The sequence below is a fragment of the Larus michahellis genome, chromosome 5 (assembly GCF_964199755.1).
Source record: "Larus michahellis chromosome 5, bLarMic1.1, whole genome shotgun sequence".
Classification (NCBI taxonomy): Eukaryota; Metazoa; Chordata; class Aves; order Charadriiformes; family Laridae; genus Larus; species Larus michahellis.
Genome location: NC_133900.1, coordinates 10,823,956 through 10,846,403, shown reverse-complemented (window position 1 = coordinate 10,846,403; position 22,448 = coordinate 10,823,956). Strand labels below are relative to the sequence as shown.

General features: G+C 42.8%; 2 protein-coding genes across 5 annotated transcripts in view; both read right to left on the bottom strand.

The window, feature by feature from the left end:
* Positions 1-3,474: 3,474 nt before the first annotated feature.
* DCK (deoxycytidine kinase) lies at positions 3,475-15,599 on the bottom strand. Of its 2 annotated transcripts, none has more exons than XM_074588729.1 (7): positions 15,532-15,599; positions 12,862-12,980; positions 10,824-11,017; positions 9,958-10,105; positions 8,400-8,515; positions 7,812-7,911; positions 3,475-4,783 (listed from the first exon to the last, which is right to left on the bottom strand). In XM_074588729.1, the coding sequence occupies exons 1-7, from the start codon at positions 15,542-15,544 to the stop codon at positions 4,757-4,759; spliced, it is 717 nt and encodes a 238-aa protein (XP_074444830.1). In that variant the 5' UTR covers positions 15,545-15,599; the 3' UTR covers positions 3,475-4,756. The 2 variants fall into 2 exon arrangements, with proteins under 2 accessions (XP_074444830.1, XP_074444829.1); XM_074588728.1 differs by lacking the exon at positions 15,532-15,599 and adding an exon at positions 14,516-15,007.
* Positions 15,600-15,784: 185 nt separating this feature from the next.
* Positions 15,785-22,448, bottom strand: part of MOB1B (MOB kinase activator 1B) — a 40,800-nt gene continuing 34,136 nt past the window's right edge. For all 3 annotated transcript variants that reach the window (XM_074588732.1, XM_074588730.1, XM_074588731.1), the window contains one exon: positions 15,785-21,868. In XM_074588732.1, the coding sequence (XP_074444833.1) occupies positions 21,791-21,868 (78 nt within the window). In that variant the 3' untranslated portion in view covers positions 15,785-21,790. The remainder of the gene's footprint in view (positions 21,869-22,448) is intronic.

The window sequence follows — 22,448 nt, the reverse complement described above, 5'->3', positions numbered from 1 at the left end:
TCGGTGCAGAAGCCAGGAGGAGTTAGGAAGAGCCCCAGCAATCAAGCGGGCAAACACAGGAGGATTGCTCAGACAAGAGGACTAGAAAACCTCAGACACCCAACTGGAACAGAGGCAGAAGCCACATCCCCAAGTACGCTGCATACAAGTGAAATTTTGGCTTTAACAAGTCTGTTACAACTTGTACTGGATCATGTTTTTAATAGTTATTAAAAGACAAGTCATGACAACTTAGAAGGAAATCAGAGAGGAAAGCACAAAATGCAGGACAGAAAAATCTGCAGAGAACACAGGAACGTGCTCCTAAATGAACTGCAGCCGCAACTTCTTTGTAAATAACTCAGGAACCAAGTGCTTTAGTTTCTAAGTCCTTCAGTACTATTAGCCAGCAAACGCACGTGGCGCAAGCTGAACTACCTTGACATTCTGGAAATACATATATGTAACGTACGCCCTAAGACACTGGGAAGTCAGTCAGCAGAAATCCAAGAAATGGGCAATAGCCTATATTCTAATTTAACACCCACGCTATAGTCTTATTTACACCGCTGTCATATTATTTGTACCCAAGGATTGAAAGCTAGAGTGAAGAACAAGTCACCAACACATAACAGCCTAGACTTTTAGGCTCTGCACATGACATTGATTTTACACCCAATACCAACGTAAGGTACAATAAACCACTTCACCACTTACTCCCAGTATGGAATCCACGCTCCTCATCACTACTGGATTTCAATCAGAATTTCAGAGGAGCCATACAGAGTTCAGGCTTATATTTGGCACGCTAAGTACTGTGCGTGGCTTCAGTTAGTAGAATTCATGATTGCTTTATTTTCCCAGCGCGCTGCCAGCGTTAGTACCGCTCACTGTCTGCATTCGGGCCTGGTGGCTCAGCGCTGGAAGACTTGTTACCGCTCAGGCACACCAGGATTAGTGTTATCCATGCGCTAATATTCACTCACAGAACAGAAACAGCTGGTGGCTGCACGGAAGACCTTCTGGTGTCAAAACCCCTCCCGTTAACTCAGTCTTTTCTAGCCTTTCACTCAATCCAGCAGCGCTTGCTTTACTCCCCCCCTCCTCCAGCTCGAGATTTAGCTCATTCAGTAGAGTAGTCACTAATCAGTTTAATGTTTTTGCTCTGGCAAAGCGAGGAAGTGACCTCTTCCTCCCTTCCCTTTCCCAAAGCCATTCACTGTTAAAACACTAATGCCCTCCTCGCAGCCAGCTCAGCGAGACGCGAGGACACGATGACCTCGTGTGGCAGATCCCGCTCGCAGCTTCGCCGCTGCCACAAACTGCAGCGACCACAGCACACTTCTCCCCATCAGTTTTTATTTCAAGATTAAACTTGTCATAAGTTTCCTTTCCTCACGAGCGGTGACAGTTTTCCGTGGCCACGTTTTTCCGTGAACTAACTTTAACATAATTGACGTTGCGCTGATGGCTTTTAATATCTTTTAAAACAAATAACTAATTTCTATCGGCTGTGAATCTGGGCCAGCGGCCCCTTTCAGGAGGACATCAAATTATCCCAGTGGAAAATCTCGAACCAGGGCTGCCTTCATTCTCAATTATTTAATAGAGCACTTCAGACCTACAAAACAGCACATCAATCTTAACTAACTAATGCTCCCAGCCTTCTGAAGACACGGGGTGCTATCAATATTTTAAAGATGAAAAGACTGAGAGGCAAAGACTGATTTACTCACCATCACGCAACGAGTCTAAACGGGAGCTGGGAAAACAACCTTGGAGTCCCTACACCTCGCTGTGCTGAAACCTCTTGGCAATAGCAATCGCACGCTGTTTTTCCCTAAGATATAACTTAATTATTACTACATATGTTCTTCCCCAGTCTATACTTAACAGTTTATGGTGAATTTCTCTTGCATCATTTTTATTTCACAAATAGATTCCTGAGGTCTTTAATTACTGGGAAAGGAACAGAGTAATCTCGACACTAATCACATTTTCTATCTACAGCCATTATTATGAAGTCTGCTTAAATAAACAGAAAACAGCGGGAATAAGCAACTGGCACAAAATTATACAAAATGAAGTTCTACATACAAAATCAGTTGCTGCTCTAAGAAGCATTAATAGAACTTAAAATCCACTATGCAGAAAACAACAACAAGGACTGAAAGTAAAATGAGGCAGTATTATGTCCGTTGCTCACACGTACACTTGCACAGCAATTCAAACGCTACCAATCAATATTTGAACCTGTAGCCTAGCTGGAAAAAACTTAACAGAACCCGCATCCCGATCGTGACGACACTCGATTAAAACAAGCAAGCCTTTCTAGCCAGTTCCATCAAAGCACCTCTTACCCAAGGGGAGAGAAAGGGACACACCACTCAAAAGCTGAAAATATACCATCGCCAAAGAGGAAGTATCAGTTCAAAACCCCTCCATATGTCTAATAGGCAAAAAACCAACACCATTCCTGTTTTTTTAAATCTTAGAAAGATTTAAGGAAAAGAATACTGACAAACGTGGAAGTCCGAGGTACTGTTAGAGATGTGCGGTCTAAGCGGAGGCACAGGCAGAAGAGTCTCAGGACATCCCCGCTTCTCTTTCTGCTCCATCTGTCCTACATACTCATCACTGCAGCTTCGTGCACTTCAGCCCAGCCAGTTCCAAATCCCTGAGAAGCTAGGGGGCGGCTGGGGTGTGCGTTTTGGTTGTGTTGTTGTTTTCTCTCCACAGCAATTAAAAACTTGCTAATAATTGGGCACGACTTTGCTCCTTCAAACCCAAACTTGGCAGTCAAGAGATTTTGTAAAGCTTTCTGGAACGGGCTGCAGATAACCTGCCACAGAATTTCTGTGTGCTCTGTGATGGGTTGAAAAAAGAAGTCTTTATTAGAACTCAGGCTTGTTTACTGCTTGCAATGAGCACTGTCATTCCAATTCCTGTAATTAAATCCACAATTTTGACAGCTGCAACTGTAGGAATAATTGCACTGTTAGTCAAAATAAGTTGTTACTGTTCTGACTGTTGCCAAGAATGTTTTAAAGGCTTCTACTATGTGTTTCAAGTAAATCTGAACTGAATCTTCATCCGTTCCACCTCACTTGATTTCTGGAGCAAAGATCTTAAAAGTCTTTCCTTTTACTAGACAACCTTGAAGTCCAAACCAAGATCTTCTACCGTACTATTGCTACATTCCGCTATAACATAAATACTATACAAAACACTCGTACTGATCAGTAAATTGTATGATACATTTTATATAATCCTGTTTCTATTCCATAAGATCATTTCCCATACGTAAAAACAATCTGAAGCCAGTCACAGTGTTTCAGAAATCTTAGAAAACTCATGCACCAAATACGCTGAGAATATATAATCTAAAATTCATCCATCGTACTAGTGTTACGAACCAGCGATCTCTGGTATTACGTACCAGCAATCTACAACGTTATTTCTTTCACGAGACAAGGGAGCCGACGCTACCAAGCATTCAAAAAGGCTTTCCAACCACTTTTATTTTTCAGTCAACGGTTAGAGAACGCCAGCACAATTCCCACCACAAAAGACGACATTTCATCTCAAATTAGCAGGCACCGTGGTAGACAATAAAACGCTCTTCAGTAAAATGCTGCGTTCAAAAGCCAACTGTGCAATCGGTCAGAAATGTTTAAAGCAGAACAAAGCAGCTCATAAAACACAGTACTTGAGATGTGTACCCTGCGTAGTTCAGATTTTCTGCACCTGAAACAGAAGTGGCTCAGTTAACAAAACAACACACACTGAAACAGCAGCTACTCCACAAAGGTCTCCCCCTTCTTACTACAAGAAGATGAGAACGGACAGCCCGCTTCAAATATTGCAGTATCTTGTATAAGCACCCAGAAGGCCCAGCGAGCAAATGGAGAAGCTGGAACGAAAGCAGGAAGCCACCTCTGGCATCCCAAATGTGATTAAGGAAAGGTTTAGAAACACGTCATTTACAGAGAGAGGCCATTTGCAAAATTTTCTTCTTCCTTTTACGGTACCCGTCAAGCAAACATACTCCTCCACAGGAAAAGAGGACTTACCAACAACCAAACCCAGGTCTGTTTTATTAAGACCTTAAAAAAAAACACCAAACAAACATGCTAGAGAATAGAAAGCCTCTTAACATGCTAGCATGCAGTGCGCAGTGAAAACAGATATAAAAACTAATTTGATATCTACAAAATTTCAGTCATATTTGGATTTCTTTTAATTCAGTGTATCGTGTGAAGAACTTCATCTACCAGAATTGTCAGACGACATTTTTTTTTATACTTTACAATATAAAACTCCAGGTTATGTTAAAATGCTCTCACCAGCAAAAATGGGGTTTACTTTTTTCTTCCTCAGAACAATGAGACATTCATTACAAACCAATTCCACTAAAGAAAAAAATCCACAACCTTCTTGAAAATTCAATAGCTACTGGGCACAAAATAAATTTAAAAAAATACGATAAAATACTCCAGAAAAACTTATCGGTCTGATTAGAAACAGGCGCAACATTTGGGAACTCTCAGAATTCTCGTATCTTCTGAATTTGTGTGTGTTAATATAATACTGAACAGACCTACTGATTTATTTAGTCATTTCCCTATTCACAAAGTTTGTTTGTTCCTCACAATTACACCAACAGGATTGAGTCCTGCCTCTCCAGAGGCCTTCTATAAAAGCAGACGCTGTACTTCAGACTTTGATCGCACAGATGTTTGGAACAGTTTGACTCAGCCCCGCGCTTCAAAGAGGATTATAACGTGCTCAAAAATTCTTTGACCTGCAAAAAGAAATAAATATTGTCAATCAAACTAAGTATTTATCAACAGAAAAATACAGCAACTACATTTACCTCTCCTTTGCGTTATGCTTTACTACAGCCTACAGGAACTGGGAAGGATAATCTTAGGCTTGACTATGCCATTTCTTGTCCACCAAGATCTTTTTCAGCCACGGTACCTGTAATTTAGCAGGTGCGGAGAGAGACGCATTGGAATGATGCTTGTTCCTCCTGTGGTCCTAAACTACAGCCCTACATCGCCAAAGAATTATCTTAAAAGCAGGTCTCACCTAAACACGAGGAAGATAATGACCACCTCATTTGGAAAACACCACGTCACACCCACTACCAGAACAGCGTTCATGTTTAATGACAATGAACCACCCAGTGCATCTAATTGGCACGTTCCTTGGAATTTGAGGTTGGCAAATACATAATAGAACAATACCTAGCAAAACCATAGCACTTGAACAAAATCTGATCCCGTAGAACAATGCCATAAATAGTTCAGCTGCTGTCAAACTCCATTTCCAATATTTGAAGAGCCACTCAAATGGCTACAGCTACCTAAAAACTAATAGTGATCTTCTGGCCCACAGAATGTTATCTGGAACCCCGAGTTGGAAATCCACGATCCTACAGAGAGCACCAAGACCCAGGACAGCGCCTCAAATAATCCACGAGAACCGGACCCAAACCAGGCAGCGTGCCCGGCAGCGGGATAGCATTACGCTTCGAAGCGTGGTCACTTAAGAGAACACCTTAAATTCAGGTCAGTACCACAGGTCGCAGGAAGACAACGTGCTGAGGAGGCGCTTCTTGCCACAGGTAGGCATGTCTTTTTGTTGTGTCCCCTCCACTCCCCCTCCCCAAAAGGAAAAGCGTAATTACTCCCTCCCTTTAAAGCACAGGGATAGGAAGAGGTGGCAGCAAGGGCCACGCCACCTTTTTTAAAATACAACCACCCAGCAGATACAAGACAGAAGGAATCCAGGGCCTAGGCACACGACTTCTATCTCTGTTTCAAGAGCGTTCTAGCGACTACGCTGTGATACGGCCTCAACTGGGAGCGTTTTCCTCTCTGCCCACTCAAGCTGGCCTACTGCATAGAGAGGAATCAACAATTTGCTGGAGAACATGGTATTATTCTTTTGGCAGAGGCTCTCATACACAGAGCCATCTGTAAACATTTTATCCAAATTCTCGCTGTGAAACGGAAACAGACCTTGGATCGCATTCTCCAGCTGTGACCCTTCCTAGTTCAGGGCTCGAGGAGGTGGAAAATAAAAGAGGTGAAATCCCTTTGCGTAGAGAAGGGAACGCATAACTGTGCCGATACTCCGACTTGAAAGGCATCAAGAGAAAGCCACCCTCTGCTTTAGAAAATCACAACATTAATACTACATGATGAACCTTATCACGACTTACACGCTAGGCAGAGTTTCAGGACGAGTCTCTGAAAGCGAGCGTCGCAAGAGAGGGGAGAAGGAAGCATACGGGTTTTGGGTCCCCGATGGACCTAAGCGTACACTAAAGGCCAAATAGCCTCATAAAGAACGTAGCAGTTCTGGGACTCCACTTAGGAAACGCCAAAAAAATAAGGCCAACACAGGGCTTAGGCTGTTCCCAGGTAACCTGAGAGCTACATGGCACTAAACTCCTCTGAAATCCCGATTCAGGTGCCTGAGCTTGGCCTTATCTCATGGTGCAGATGGGAAGCGCGTTCACCTCGCAGCTGCAATGTCCAGTCATTCCATCAATTAACAAGCTTTAAAAGAGGCAAAGATGATGAAAGCTGGTTTTAATCAGGTGAGCACTTCTACTTCTCAGTGGATAAGTGGAGATCAAAGGACAGTTTATTCCCAAAGAGCGGAAAAATGTGCACATACCGTTGCTAAGGTCTGCAACTCATTGCGACTACTCAAATAAAAGTCAAGTTATCCTCAGCTGCATCTCATCATTATTCAAATCCCAGACACCTGAGCGGTTAAGAGGCTGATGGTTTGGCCTAGCTTTAAAAATATATATTACACCTTTTTGTGCTAAGGATTAGATCTTCTTAATGCAAATAGAAACCTCAACTTGAATTCTTTTCATATCAAATAGACATTTTTTTTCCATGCCTTCAAATCAAACTAGAAAATACTTCAGATACGTATTCAGCATTCCTTCCTGAACAAAATAAAGAGCTACATTTGAAAAGCATTCCCTGAAGTTTCAGACCACTGCTTTTGAGCAGGGGTTTGAATAACGCTTTTATAAACACAACTGAAGGGAAAAACCTTAACGATGGTGTCAATGTAATAAACAAGACTAAAAATAAGCAGTAATGCAGCAGGCTAGAAGACTGCCCATTATCTGAACGTAACTCCACGACTTAAAATATCTTAGAAAGATGATTATACAGTTTAGCTAGAAATATCTGCCAAACCTAAAATAGTCTGCCATTGGCTCACTGCTTTGGATCAAAATTCGGCTGCAGATTCAGTAAACATCCTTCGATTTTCCATTGTACTGGTTTTCTACTGTATTTTCACAGTACCTGGAACCAAAACTCTTCTACTGACTAACTGGCACTGTCAATTAGACGCTTTCACACCTAATACAAGGAAGACTTTACTCCAGATATCCAACTGGGACCTGTGTAGCCTTCATCCTCTCTCCCTCATCAGCTACCCTCATCCTCTCCCACCCCCACCACATTTCTTAGGATACCTGCACAATGTTAGAGGCAGGACAGAGCAAATAACAGTTCTTTTAAACAGCTGAGGGTTATTTAAATTAGAAATTATATTTGCAAACAAAGCTACTAGTGAAAGTCTTCGCAAAGAAGCCTGGAGTATTTCCTGCCCCTTTGCTTTTTTAATGGAAAATTAATGTAGGAAATAGCATAAAAAAACAGGTCCTACAGGTTCTAGGTCTAGTCTGACTTCAAAGAATGCTCTACTTGGAGATGCAAGAAGTATCCTGAATTCATTTTGACATGCTGGCAATGAATCATCGGTTTCTTCTGCTTGTAAAATTTTACCTTTTCAGTCATGTGATCATATCTGTCCTTTTTGCCTTTGAAGTCTTCATTAACATCTAACGTTAAAATAGGTATTTCCTGTAGATATTCAAAATGCGTTCTGTATTGGGGTAGGAACAAAGAAAATATTACTAGCTGAAAAAAGTATACATCATTCAAGTCTTTGTCAGCATTTTCATTACGAATCCCACGAAAAGAACTGCATATATAAATTACAGCCACGAATTCTGAATATAAAGCAGCTTGAATTTACAGTGTGGCTCCTAGGATATGTTATTGATTCTTGAACATTCTGTTCCCCCAGCACCCGTTAAAGTTAAATTCAGCTGTGTATTAACATTAGCGCAGCTGAATCCTGCGCCATTCAGAGCTCTATATGAAGAGAACTCAAGGCGTGTTGCAGGTCCTAGCAATAATTAACATGCTGTAAAGCCAATACTGCTAAGGAAGTATAGATAGAAATATTCCTGGAGTTTAACTTCACATATCATAGGAAAAGATGTAGTTTCACCGGTGGAAAAAGCATTATGGAACATCCTTGCAAATATTTATCCATCTTTAAGTAACCATTTAAAAAAAAAAACCTACCGCAGAGTCCTATGCTGAAGCCAGCTTTCATGTTTGTAGTGAAGCTTCTCCAGATATTCAATGGGAATTTCTTGCTCTTCGTCTCTTCCACGCAAGTAAATCCTATTTAAGCATTTCTAAAGGCAAAAGATATTAAAATAAATTTTAAAAATTGGTTGTTTTTGCAGACCTACAGAGAAAGTTTAGTTTGTTGAAGTTTTTTTTGCCAACCCTTCCTACTGTGCTCAAGATGCGGCTCGTTGCCAAAGATGAATATTCAACGTACTACCTTATGAGCGCAGAAACACTATGCCATGTTCAGCTGACGGAGCCCACAGACCACCCGCAAAATCAAGGACCCAAGGAAATGGATCCCGTTATTTCTCCACTACGAGGAAAGGTCTAAATAAGTTCTTTATTAAAAGAAGGGGCACCAGAGTATTGCAGGAAAAGAGCACTGAAATACCCATTTGACATTACAGACAGGCATTTCAAATTCTCATTATGTATTTCTGGCTCTTAGGAACGCGTTTTTCAAACGTAGTAAGTCATTTGTTCCTGTCCTGAATACATCCAAAGCTTCAATAACAAGGCAACCAAAGCTGTTGTACTTTGTAATTTAAATATACATTATTGACTTGAAGAGGGAAAAAAAAGCCCTCAACAGCCAGCCCGGGGAAAAAAAGCCCTGAGAGAAAGTCTAGCATGTAACATTACACAGTTGTTTACAACAATAACGAGGTTGAAAGCGTGAAAGTTGGAAGGGACCTTTAAGTTAATTGCCGCAATTAGAGCTCTTCTAAACTCCTGTGTTCTTCTCTTGTTCCTCTAACTTTCGTACTCAAAAGATACATTCATGATGTTGTTCTCCCCCCTTTTAAGAAAATATTAGATGCCCAAAGATCAAAGCAGTGTCATAAAGCCTCACAGACAGTAGGTGCATTCATCTGGCTGAGCCCCGTTCCTCCAGCTGAAAGCGCTTCACACACACCCCAAATCAGCTGCAACATTAACTATAAATTGTTATATCTATCACAGCAATTTTCCTTTTTTGGGTTTTTTTTGATGTTTGTTTTTTAGTTCCAGTGGTATTTTTTTGTTCGCTCATCGTATATTCTGGTTTTATAATTAGAAAATCATTATCATCATAATTTGCACAAGCTACATTTGAAAGAACATTCTTTGTTTAAGTATTTCCAGACTGTATTAGTCATAACGCAAGTATTATAGTCTGCAGGGGAATACTACAATCTGAATGAACTCTAATCGGTGAAAGATATGGGTCGTTCAAGATTTTGAGAAGATTACACTTCAAGGAGATTGCTCAACTGTTTCCTTGCCAGAGACATTCAAAGCAATCCTTGAAACAAAGATACAGTAGTATGCAATGACACACAATGGTGACCTTACTGGAGTTGACTGCAAGCATATTATTCTTTTATCATAAAACAAGTCTAGAATCATAGTTAAACCCTACATTAAAAAAAAAAAAATACCCTAGAAGCATAGACAAAGATCAAATTTTACAGGCAAGGCACAGAACATGTTCTCTGTGCGGTCATAAATTTTTCTTCCTCACCTCAGGAGTGGCTCTGAGATAAATGATCCCATCCAGCGCTAGGCTTTGACCAAACTGCTTATTCATCCAGTCATGCCAGTCTTGGTAAATAGTCCATTCCGTTTCATTCATGCAATCAGACTCATATAAATTAGCTGCAAAGATATATCTGTAGACACAAAATAGTTATGTAAACAAAAATCAGCTTGAACACAGTTATCACTTTGTTTGCCCTCAAGTACTGCACAGTAACTAGAAAAGAAGCTGAGCACAGTAACTCTGTAATTTCTTCGATGTATGCTTGGACTGGAATTAAACAGCTGGTATCCCATCCTGTAACCACGGCCACGGCAGCTGCCCACAGCAGCGTCCACAAAAAGCAGTAACATTTGCAGCTGGGGTACAAACCACCACTGGTTTGTACGCTGCCGTCACTTATTTACAATATATTAGAACACAGTGAACACCTCAGGATTACGTGAAGGGATTTAGTTGTCTAATCTAACCTTTCCAATCCAGAAACACAGGGTACAGCAATATGAAATATTCCCTTTCAAGAAACATAAAAGAAAACACAACTAAGTGACAAAAAAAGAAATTGTTCTTGATTCTTCTTGATGCCTACTCCCCTCATTTCTTTGAGGGGAAACGCGCATACATAGATCATAAAAAACCTACCCACAAAGAACGATCTAGTTAATCAAGGTTATACAACAAAACTATAAACTCTCAAACCAGTAATTTTACTTTGCTGTCAACGCCAATGAGACAAAGAAAAAAAAAATAGTATCAAAATTATGTCGAAAGGGGGTAAAAAACTGATTCACACTCTGCTTTTTACTTTGGAGAATCTTGATCCTCCCTTTAAGGACTTCAGACCAGCATACCTGTCGCTGTAGACAGATCGCTCGAAGAAGACCACAGGATTCTCCGCCTCTTTGAGTTTGCCCTCAAGGGATCTGAGCTGAGCCCGGATCCTGCTGAGACACGCGTATGTCTGGAAAGTGAAAGACCACCTTTCTGGTTTCTCATACATCATCTGAAGCACGTTTCCGCCACTCTTCTGTGATGTAGTCAGCTCCTGGTTTTAAACAAATACAGTGACCTTTAAGTTGAGGAAATGGACGATTAAGGTAAAACAGAATTGCTCTACTACGTTAAAGCTGTTCAGCCTTTATTTCAGGTTTACAATTGCATGATTTACCTCTCAACCCTATTCGTAATACAAGGTATAAATGCCAGTAATGTTATTCCTCCTGTGGCACCGAGATGAACAAGCAACTCTCTGCAATCGGCAATGTCAAAATGCTCAAGTACCAAAGGACTTGGATCACTATTTACAAGTTTTAATCAAAGAACAACATCCTAACAGTGCAAAAAGTCAACAACATTGTAGAAAAATCCGTGTTCCTTTTACTCTGACAAGTGCGAGTTTAAAGTTCGGTTCGTTTTGTTTTTCCATCTATTAATTACAATTCCTATGTTACCAGCTGCTGATGCAGCATCTGAAGAAATGATTACGCTCTCATCTTCTGAACTGGGAGGTTCAGAACAGACTCCAGGCCAAAGATCTCCCTCAGCCCACGAGGGAGATCAAACACCTCCAGACAGCCGCTAAAGCACCTCAGTTTTACTGGAAAACACAGCCTACCAAAGACGACTGCTTCTGTCCCAATCTTTTTGCTACATTAACACCAAATCCAAATACTGCCATATTTTCAAAAATCTAGAGATCGAAGTCAACACCTAGGTGATAGCAATTAAGATTACGGAATTTCAGGGTTCATCCTCATCTCTAATTCCCTGCAACCATACCTACGCTAGTAAACCGAACATGCCCAGCACCACGCTCTGACGCTGTGGCCGAGCGGCACACAAGAGCAATACCCACAGCACTGAACTTTCTCAGACTCCAAAAGGAGATAACTACACGCCGTGCACTTTTGGCAGAGTCCTCGGGCTGTTCTACTGCCCAAACCGTGCCTAGAAACCGCTTGGAAGAATCCTAGCGGGCACGGGACACAAGTCCACTAGGGACAGGGGACATGGCCTGGCTCCACTAGCCAGGGTATGCCCCTCTACTTCGTAATCAATCAGAGAAGATGCAGCCACAGTGACCTTTCCCAAGTCAGAAGACCCTTATTTATCAGTACCGAACAAAAGGCATAGAACCACCCTCTGGAAAAGATTCCAATATCCTTGAAAAACTTTGTATTAAAAAGCACAGTACTATGCCAACTGAAGTATTTCAGGTGAAACTTTCATAAGAACCAACAACTATGAAAGCAGGAATACATATCTCTTTGCATGCATGCACCGAAAAATGGACTTCTGAAATTTTTTTTTTTTTTCCTCCTTCTCCTGGTACTGTAGGGTAATGAAGACAACAGATTTATTTAAGATGGGAAAGCGAAAGTCTACTTTTTGATATTAAACTATATAAGAAAAGCAATAATCAGGATCTTTAATGCTAAGAACTTTCCTCAGAAAAGGGAAGGAAAAAAGGAAAAAAGAGGCTATTGTTCATGCTGTACAATATTCTTACTAGAAACAAAACGGGTGTGCAGTACTGTGCTGGTTTACGGCCCTCTGCTCTCCCATAGTCAGTTCACAGTCACTCAAAGTAACTTGTGCCTAACTTTTTTCCATCTCTTGCTTTTACACGTAAAATAGAACGGGCTTTTACTGCTGTTATAATTTATATCCTGACATTGAATAAGATTTATTCTATAATACACCGAGCAGACTGGAAAACAGGAATTCAAACATTACGACAAGAATCAGCGAAAACATTGCTATCACATGTATTTTCTAAAATACCTAGTCTATATACAGGTCTTCTGAAATTAAAAGAACATTTGACTGCTTTGGGGTTTGTTTTTTTATTTTATTTTAAAAGTTTCATCTTAGTTTCTTTTGCCATACCTCGCAATCCTCTTTAAAGTTTTGCTGAACATTGCACCATCTAGCCACAGGCTCAGGAACAACTTCCCATTCCTCATCGGCTTGTTTGAGGATATTCACAAATGTCGATTTCCCTGCGGCTGTAGAAGAAGCATTCAGGAAGAAGGGCAGTCAAAAAACACCCCTAGTGTCATCATTTAAGTACTACACAATTCAGGTTTCAAGTCCCATAAACGAGTGTCCCACACCCAGGTACTTTTGACTTCACGACAAGCATGAATCAGAGACGATTGTGTACCACAGATCATCAATTAACTGAGCAACTGGAGTTTTTCTTTTTTACTTTGTACCACACAACACCAATACCAAATTTAACAAAAATCAATACTGATGAAAAGTCGCAGCCCAGATCAATTATCTAAATTCTAGAAAGTTACATTTGCAATTAGAACACCAAGCGTTACGTTTTTTTAGATACTTTGCGGTCTGGTCTCAGGCACAAAGTTGCAGCCTTCCTAAATCATTTTAGAAAGAAAAAAAAAAAAAGGCAAGCGATGACGAAAGAAACGTAAAGCAGAAGTGGTGGTTTCTCAAATGACAGTACAAAAATGCATTATCAGTTACTTCCTACAGCACAGCAGTCGTTAATGTGCTCCCAAGTGAAAAAAAAAAAAAAAAGCTCAGGATATTTTAAAAAGAAATATTTAAACTTGAGAGTTGGCTACCAACCACCAAAGTACGTATTGCCAAACTGACCCTGGCAACTCCTATCTTCCATTTTAAGCACAGCCTCTTGCCAAAAAAAAAAAAAAAAACCCAACAAGTATTTCACTATGAACAGCACATAACTTTCCCTGCTCTCTATGGCAGCCAAGCAGGCTTCTCTTGTTAATTAGCAGAAGTACTGAACATCATGAGTTTGACCTAGCAGCCTGCATTTACGTTACAATCAGGACAGGTGCGGGAGAAGCCTTATCCAGGACTTCAGTGCAAAAAGGTGAGCAAATAAAAAAAAAAGCATAACGGAAAGCTTTTTTCCCCTCCCAAATCTCATCATTTTTATCGCATTAATTCCTCCAGTATCAAGGTAAAGCTTCTGAAGTTATGCACAGGATCACAGAACGGTGGGGGTTGGCAGGGACCTCTGGAGATCATCCCGTCCAACCCCCTGCCAGAGCAGGGTCACCCAGAGCAGGTTGCACGGGAACGCATCCAGGCGGGTTTTGAATGTCTCCAGAGACGGAGACTCCACCACCTCTCTGGGCAGCCTCTTCCAGTGCTTTGGCACCCACAAAGCAAAGAAGTTTTCCCTCGGGTCGAGAGGGAACTTCCCGTGTTCCAGTTTGTGCCCCTTGCCCTGTCACGGGGCACCACTGAGAAGAGCCTGACCCCATCCCTCTTGCCCTCCACCCTTCATTCCGGTATTGATCAGCATCCATGAGTTTCCCTCTCAGCCTTCTCCTCTCCAGGCTGAACAGCCCCAGGTCTCTCAGCCCTTCCTCATTCGAGGCTCTCCACAACACATTCCGTCTGGCTGCCTCACGCCTCCTGCCCTGATGAAAAGCGGGGAGGCGGCGGCGAGGAAAGCCGGGTGCCGGCGGCCGCAGAGCCCCGCCAGAAGGGGGCCCGGGGCGGGGAGGCCCGTGCCCGCAGCCGAGGGCCCTTCCCCACTCACCGATGTTGCCCTCCACGGCGACCTTCTTGATGCGGCCCTCCAGCCGCCCGCGCTTGGGAGGGGTGGCCATGGCAGCAGCGGAGAGAAGCGCCCCAACAGAAATAACCGTCGCGCTCGCGCCCGCCTTCGAATTTGGCGCCACCACCGGCGCCCCCGGGTACGGGTGGCGACGGGGGACAGAAAGGCGAGGGAACGCGGCGGGCGCAGAAGGCGCCGGACCTGGCCGGGGGCAGGGCGGGCGGTGGAGCGCCGAGCTGCCGATCGAGGCAGAGCTGCGGATGGGAAGAGCACATCGATGGGCGGGCGCCACCCCTGAGACGAGTTGCTCCGTTCTCGGCCGCAAAGGCCACAGAGGTCACCGGCAGGCGCTCGTGAGCAACCAGTTATGTCCAAAATCGTCCAGAAACACCTTGACAAGTGACAGGCGGGTTGGGTTTAAAGGAGAGCAAGGCGACTTGTTTAGAATGTTATTGCTGAAAACCCTAAAAACCCCCAAACAGACACCAAACCCACACTTGAACAAGGCGTTTCCCAAAACACCGTCACAGCACACGACCATACAGGCCGACCGAGTTAAACGGGGCAAAAAATCCTCAAATCCATGAAAGGGGCACAGGCAGCGCAGCAGCCGGCACCAAGGCACAGTCCCTCAACCGCACCATTTTTTGGAAAGGAAGCCAGAGCCAGATTTTCACCCCTTTTTTTTCAGGGACAACTCACCGTGAACGCAAGCAGAGGCAGCAGCGGATGCGGAGGGGGGTTGGGGGGGGGGGGGGGGGCGGCAGGAACCTTGGAGCGCTGGAAGATGTCCGGGTCACAGGCGGCTTTTAGGAGAAAAATAAGAAAGAAAAACCAAAGAAAAAGGCAGGGGAGCTGCCAGGTGGAGCCAAAAGCGGAGTACGTGGTGCGGCGCCGGTGCCCTGGGACAGGACACCCTCCCCGGAGCAAAGCTCTCCTGGGCCCCCCCACCCCCCGCCCCCGGTTAACGGGAATCCCACACCCGGCTCCGTCCCTACCGGATGAAGTCATGTCACGACACAGGGCACGGCAAAGGGTATCAGGTGGTTTTATTGCTATTGTGGCTGCCTGCAATACAAATATTCACAAGTTCAGACGAGGCAATTACAAAAAAAAAATAATTAAAAAAAAAAATCTAATTTGGATGTGTGTAACCTTCGTATGTGTACAATATACGGGGGGGGGGAATAATAAATCTATCTACAAGTAGGAGATAATTTAGAAATAAGTTCAAGAAGGAAATAAAGACACTCATGGTCAAACATAGCTATTTATTTTCTCTTATAAACAGCCTTCAGTTTCTTATTGAAAAAAATCTAGACTTTAAATATTTTTGTCCCATCACATACAACAATCTGTATACATTATTTACAACTCTCAAATAAACATGGTGCAGATTTTTCAGACATTCAACTTTTTTCTTTTTTTTTTTTTTTATTATTTTTAATCGAAAGCCGTCCTCATTTAAAACTAAAATATCAATCAGTGACTAGAACTGAAGCGATATTGGCACAGTTAGCTTACAGCGAGGGTTCTCGTCTTGCATTTTCTATTTTACACCGCATTTTCTCCCATATATTTCAGGATTTTAAAGGAGAGGGAAAGGTTAGTGTTGCTTTTGTGATTTTTTTTTTTTTTTTTTTTTGCCTTCAAAAATGGCCTTTTAGTCAAACCTCATGCACTTTTATTGCAATCCTCCTCTCTCTCCCGTCGCACGGGGAGGTATGTGCTTCTGGGCACTAAGCAACACAACCACAGCGCACCCCAGTAGTACGAGAGCCATGAAAATAAAGCGTCCCCTCCGCGACACGCCTCTGAAAAGCGTCAGAAATCGCCAACGTACAAAAATAATGAGTATCGTTTAGTGGCTATAAAAATTAATTTCCCCTAAAAATACAATACTCTATGAAAACGATTTCGGGAATCGGTTCTTCCAACAAAAACGTCGTATTTACCTAGACTGCCATCCTGAACCTGGCAAGAGGAAACTGTAGGAAAAGCAGGAAAATGAAGAGGTTGAACACTTCGATGTTAGTCTCAGCTCGGAGGAGGAGATCTCCAGGAAGAGATAAATAAACTGTTAGTGGTTTTAGGAGTGCGGTTTGGGGGGGAAAAAAAAAAAAAAAAAAAAAAAAAGAACCACCCAACAAAAAACCCAATTATGAGCAGTGAAGGAAACAAGACTCAGTGAACCAGGGAATCGTTTAATGAAGGGAAAGCCAGGAGTCCGTGTTTGGGCTGCGGGTTTTTAAATAATCCGGCTAAAAGGGGGCGGTTTATATACAGTAATACAGCACTCTGGCAGGTAGGAAGGGGGGAGAGGGTAGCGAGGAAAAGAGTAAGTATCCCAAAAGGATGTCTTTACAGTAAAATTGCGTCCGGTGAGTCAAGAGAAAGGGATGGGGGGGGGCGAGACACGGAAAGGAACTTGAAAGGGAGGTAAAGTCGATAGCAGCAAATAGGTATCCTTACCTGTAAATGAGTGTCAGGGAGACGGGGGGGGGGGGGTGTTCAGGTCCTAAATACTGAACGGGGACAGTGCTCCTCTACGTCTTAAAGTCAAAGCCAAAGTTCAAAGCTCGACATTGCATAGTAAGCAGTAAAAGAAACTCGACACTTGCAGACGGGCCACCTGCCCCTTGAAACCTGTTTTCTCCCTTCAGCTACCTGCGACAGCAGAATGTGGCGTTTTTATTTGCTATTTGCGTGATTTAACTTGTATCCCTGACTCGAAAAATTATTTCTGCCAACATAATGTGTCCCAAAACCATCTCAACAGTGCCGACTGCGCACCGGTGGCTGAACTCGGCGGAGTTTGCCCCGTCCCGTCTCGAGGTAGATGACCTCCTGAAGTTCCCACCCAAATGACTGACACGCTCCAATACGCTGGTAGCCGAAAACCACCACAAACCACAGAATTTCAGGATTTCTTAAACTGGGAGGGCTCAGCCAGCACTGGCAGCCCAGCCTGGTTGAACCCCACCGGCACCTTCCGCTCCCAGCGAGGACAAAGCTGGAAGTTTGTGTCTCAAAGCGCTCGGGACACAAACCAGAGTCCCTTTGTAACGTGGGGTTTGTTCAGGGTTCGTCGCTCTGGGTTTTATTTGGGGAGCGAAAGAGGGGGGGGGGTGTCCCCCCCTTTCCCCCCCAGCAAATGCACTATTTTAGAAACACATTCACTCCAACCAGACTCCGTTTGGTAAAACGTGGCAACTTGTGTTTAGCATTTCCATCTGCCCTTACTTCAAGAGTGTAAATACCTGTCAGCTTCTGGTCCCACATCTTTTTGAAGCAAAAAAAAAAAAAAAAAAAACCAAACAAAACAACCAAAAAAAAAAACCAACACACAAAACAACCCAACAATTAAAAGCTGCAAATATCAACAGCATAGGGATACTAAATCCCAAACACCGCGTACATATCTTTCATGTTGTTACTTTTCAAGTGTTGTGTAATTAAACAATGTGTTCATACAGCTGTCAGGCAAATCATGATCTCCAAGCTTTTATTACATGCCTAGAAACTATTCTGTAAAAGTGTTTTCTACTAAATACAAAAAATACCCTAATTTATTGTTGACATAATACATTCTAATTCTGATTGGCTGAACTGCAGCAGACGCCTCTCGATTTCTAGAATTGTCTACTTAAAAAGCAAACAAACAAACAAAACCCTTCCAGAGCAGAAGTATGCCCCCAAAAGAAAAAAAAAAAGAAAAAAAGAGAACAACTGCACTCCAAGGCATCACTCCAAGGAAATCCTCACTTCTCAATATTTTTCTTTCGAGTTTCTTGCTGGTACGTGACACCAAACCAAAGAGACAGCTTGAAATCTAATGGAGGATATCTCCTATTTAGCACCTTGGCGTGGGCTTCTGCCATTCTCCCTCTCGTGTCTTGCTGCGATGTGAGAAACATGAGCTCTGGCACTGGTTAAACGGCTCCTCTCCAGTCAGCATTGACCAGCAGCACGGTGAACGCGCACACCCAGCCTCTTCAGCGGCACTGACTCAACTCGAAGAGGTTTTTGTTGGAAAGTTTACAGCATTTTTAATATCAAACTGCATCGGCAGCGCTCTTCACGCCTCTGTAGCTGGAAATTTTCAGTCATTAAATGCTCCTCAGATAGAAGCACGCAGAAAAGGCTGCGTGTGTAAGAGCACGTTCTTCAATTCAGCTTCCTGCATGACTGAAGCCTGCTTAAAATAGAGCTGCTCAAATCTGGGAGTTAAGCTGCTTTTGCGTAGTCAGGTGGATGCCGATTGCTCCCTTAACTCTGAAATGACACTAAGTCTTCGGTCCTGACCTGAGCGAGCCCTCCAGTGCTGCACCCAGAGCCAGCACTGGATGGTACTCGCCCAGTCCAACACACGGGACGTTCTGCCCACGGGAGCTCCCGCTTTCTTACCAGCCCATCCCTCGGCTCCAGACAGCAGCATCCAGGTGCTACAGCACCGACTCTTCCACTGGCCAACACAACTGCAATGCGAAACCCAATATTTGCCAGACCAGGTCTCTCCTACAAGCAAGAAGGACTGACAGAAGCACTGGGGTGAATACTGCAGTCACAGGCCACTTCCCAAGGCTTCCTGGTTGCTTTTGCCTCTAATGTCTATTTTGCCAAGCCCCAACTCTCTGAAGAGGTAACAGTCATTGAGTATCTCCCCCCTTTTCCTCCCACGTGTATGTACGCACGTGGAAGAGTCAAGATCCTCAGGGCTGAGAAGGGATAAGACTCCATCTTTTTTAAAGTAGGAGCTTGTTAAAACATTTGAGGGAAAGCGCTCTCTGCATCGGTAGCTTGACTCAGCATGGACTGTGGTAACTCCAACCCAATCCCAGAAAAACACAATATCAAAGTCCTTTCCTTTGACATGCACACATCGAGAAAACTTGGTAATTCTGTAGGACATAAAAAAAGCCAAAACATAGGGATAACTGAATGTTTCACTTGTCCTTTGAGGAGATTATCGTGGGCAGCAACATTGATCTGCCAAGGAGCCAAATACATTCTACGTTTTCTTGAACCGGAACGAAGCTTCAAATGAAACTAAGCGCTGTCTTAATTACAAATGCTAAACTGCAGGTGTTCCGCAGTCAGCCTCGCTGTCTAACATTAGTGTAGCAAACCTAAATTCAGTATGAACCTCACTGCATGACCCTTCTTCACCACGCAATGCTCAGTATTTCCATTTCTAAACAAGCAGCAGTGAAACAGGAACTCAATGCCTGTTTCTGGCTCAATACTAGGCTTCCTCAATTGTTCTCATCTGTTCAGGAAAAATAAAATAAAATATAAAGAAGAGAGACAGAAGAGGTTAACAAAACATTCAATTGCTTCTCCAGGAAGCAGTTTAAGCAGACTAGGAAATTCAACTCCCTTGAAGAGAACACAGTTCTTAAAATAACCTTCAGATGCTTCTGAAATACATCATTTTAACTCGGAAGTAGTGATTCTGGTCTCCCAAATGAGTCCATGTTTATCACTGTGCTTAGATGTTTATTAGCTGGTTATACTAACGGCCACTTAAAGATGTTGCCAGCTGCTGCACAGTGTTTTCCACTTTACTCAGCGTTTTCAGTCAAGCAAGGGCGCACAAAGCATAAGCTCGGTTTTCTGCCGCATGCTAACCTTGGCTTCACCTGTAAATTGTAGTGGTTCGAGAGCCAGTCTAGCGTGCACCAGCCAGTTACGGTCTTCACATTACTCAGGCCTAAAAATGGTGTTTTTGCAGAGTCACAGTCTAGCAAAGGCTGGCTGCCCCTACTGTACTGTATTTGGCAACTAGCGATATCTTGGGATAGAAACTAATACAGGTTCCTTTGAATCCAAAATCCAATGGCTTTGACGAGATCCATTAAAAAAAACAAGAGACAGACAGACATAGGGGCTTGCGCAATGGGAAACCTGACTGATAGAATCGCAGCAGAAATCTCCAAGTGATTCCCTGTGGATCTCCCCAGAGGTTAACTTCTCGCAGGCGATTCCCATTCCCGGTTTGAGGAAACACAAGGCTAGAGAGGCAAAGACATTAACCCAGGTGGGCGAAGGCCACATTTTGATTAGGTTTTCTCAGAAACAGAAGATGCGCTTACCAAATTACAAGACACTACAAATTCCCTAACTCTCTTCCCAACCGCTGTAGTTCCTCGGAGCTGGGCTGCCATTTTAAATGGGGCAGAACACCACCACACTAACGTAAATCCAAAGCGGTCCGTGAAATTATACACCCTTCAAGATGCACTGCCTACCACTGGAAACAGTGGCCACCAGAGCTCCTCCACAGAGCCAGCATTCATAACTTACAATCATTTCACTGGTTTCTTTTCAAGCCAGATTTTTCTTAGTATTACCCCAGCACGTTTTTTTATATGGAGTATTTTCCCTAACTATATGTGTGTGCAAACTAACCATTCATTTGGCAAATGCTAGGAAACTTCAGCAAAGTGACTGACAAAGGTTGATGCTTCCCTGTTTAAAAAAATAAAAGCAACTATGAAAAGCCAAACCAATGGCGACAGACATGTAACTACTTGCTAAGCGCAGGTTCTTTGTAATTTTGACAACCACCTCCATCGTTTCGCGTTAGTGACCAGAACTTCGCCATTGCTTTTCTTAATAAGAAATACCTAGTTTTGAAAAATTCTATATTAATCTCTAAAAAAATAAGACAAGTATTTGTATTAAAAGCTGGAGATCATTGATTTCAGTAAGTTATGGCTTTTTTTTTTTTAGTGTAAGCATATATATATATTTTTCTAAAAGAAGTATCAGTAAGTGTCCTGGGTGTTAGTTCATATTTTCTGTTTCCAGCAATGTTCAGTATTGAATGTGCTTTGCACCTCAGAAGTGAGTCTGCCAAGGCACTTAGAGAATGTAAGCAAGTCTTTTAGGGACTTCATGAGAACGGGCAACCACTGACACAATACAAGAACCCATCCACCAGCAGAGTCAATCCCCCAACCAAGCACGTTTCCTTTACAAACGCTCAGGACCTGCTAAAATTCCACAATGAATTAACAACAATCGGGGAAGAAGGAAAAAAAAAAAATCCAAAGAAAAGCTATTTACCACGTGTCACTAACAGATAAAAGATTTCCCCTAATAAAAGCACAGAAAGTAGACCTTGGCCGTCATCAGTAACAGCACAGGTTTTTGTTTTGTTCTTTTAAAAAAAAAAAAAAAAACAAACGAACAAAAAACAAATACCACACGCTCGCGTAAAGAAACAAGTGATTTCAAGAAATCCTCTTCCTTTTATCTGTCCTTAGAGGTGAGTTTTTCAATCAGTTCTTGAAGTGGTGCAAGTTCTCTTCTATCAATGAGGTTGAATTCCTGTAACAGGGATGAGGAGAAAGACATACATACAGAGTTTTATATATGCAGCTCAGGTGAGAAGTCTTATTCAGAGAGAAGTTATTTGGTAGTGGTCTCTTCCAGTCCAGGCTTAGCGACTACAGCGTTTTCTGCCTGTTCGCCGTTGGCTGAATATCAGTGTTCAACGGCCTACAGCATTTCTTCCCCCGCTTAAAGGAAGGAAATGTAAGATGCTGCTCTTGTTTGTAAGGGGAAGGGTGAACACAGCTTTGAAGCAAGCACGCTCTTTTCAATGTAGCTTCAGATACCATCCTCCCTCTTTCTTTTGTCAGGAATTACTGTTCTATTAATTTATTTGGTAGGGAACACTTTACGTTATTCAATTTTGCAGCACATGAATACTTAGTTGAAAAATTTTCCATTTCTTGAATGCTCCTAGCAGTAAATGTACATACAAACGGAGTAAGACACTGTCTTAGGGTCTCGGAGGTGTTGACTCTCCTACAAACAAACCAGCTGTTAGGAAACTGAAGGTCCATTACTCTGATGGGTTACTTTTTCCAGACTCTAATTGTAACCATAACGCTCCTGCCACACT

Excerpts from the sequence above, each read along its gene's own strand:
- DCK (XM_074588728.1), bottom strand. The coding sequence starts at position 14,585 with ATGGCCACCCCTCCCAAGCGCGGGCGGCTGGAGGGCCGCATCAAGAAG. Across the intron at positions 12,981-14,515 it reads CGCCGTGGAGGGCAACATCG|CCGCAGGGAAATCGACATTT; the intron begins GTGAGTGGGGAA and ends CTTCTTCTACAG. Across the intron at positions 10,106-10,823 it reads CGATCTGTCTACAGCGACAG|ATATATCTTTGCAGCTAATT; the intron begins GTATGCTGGTCT and ends TTGTGTCTACAG.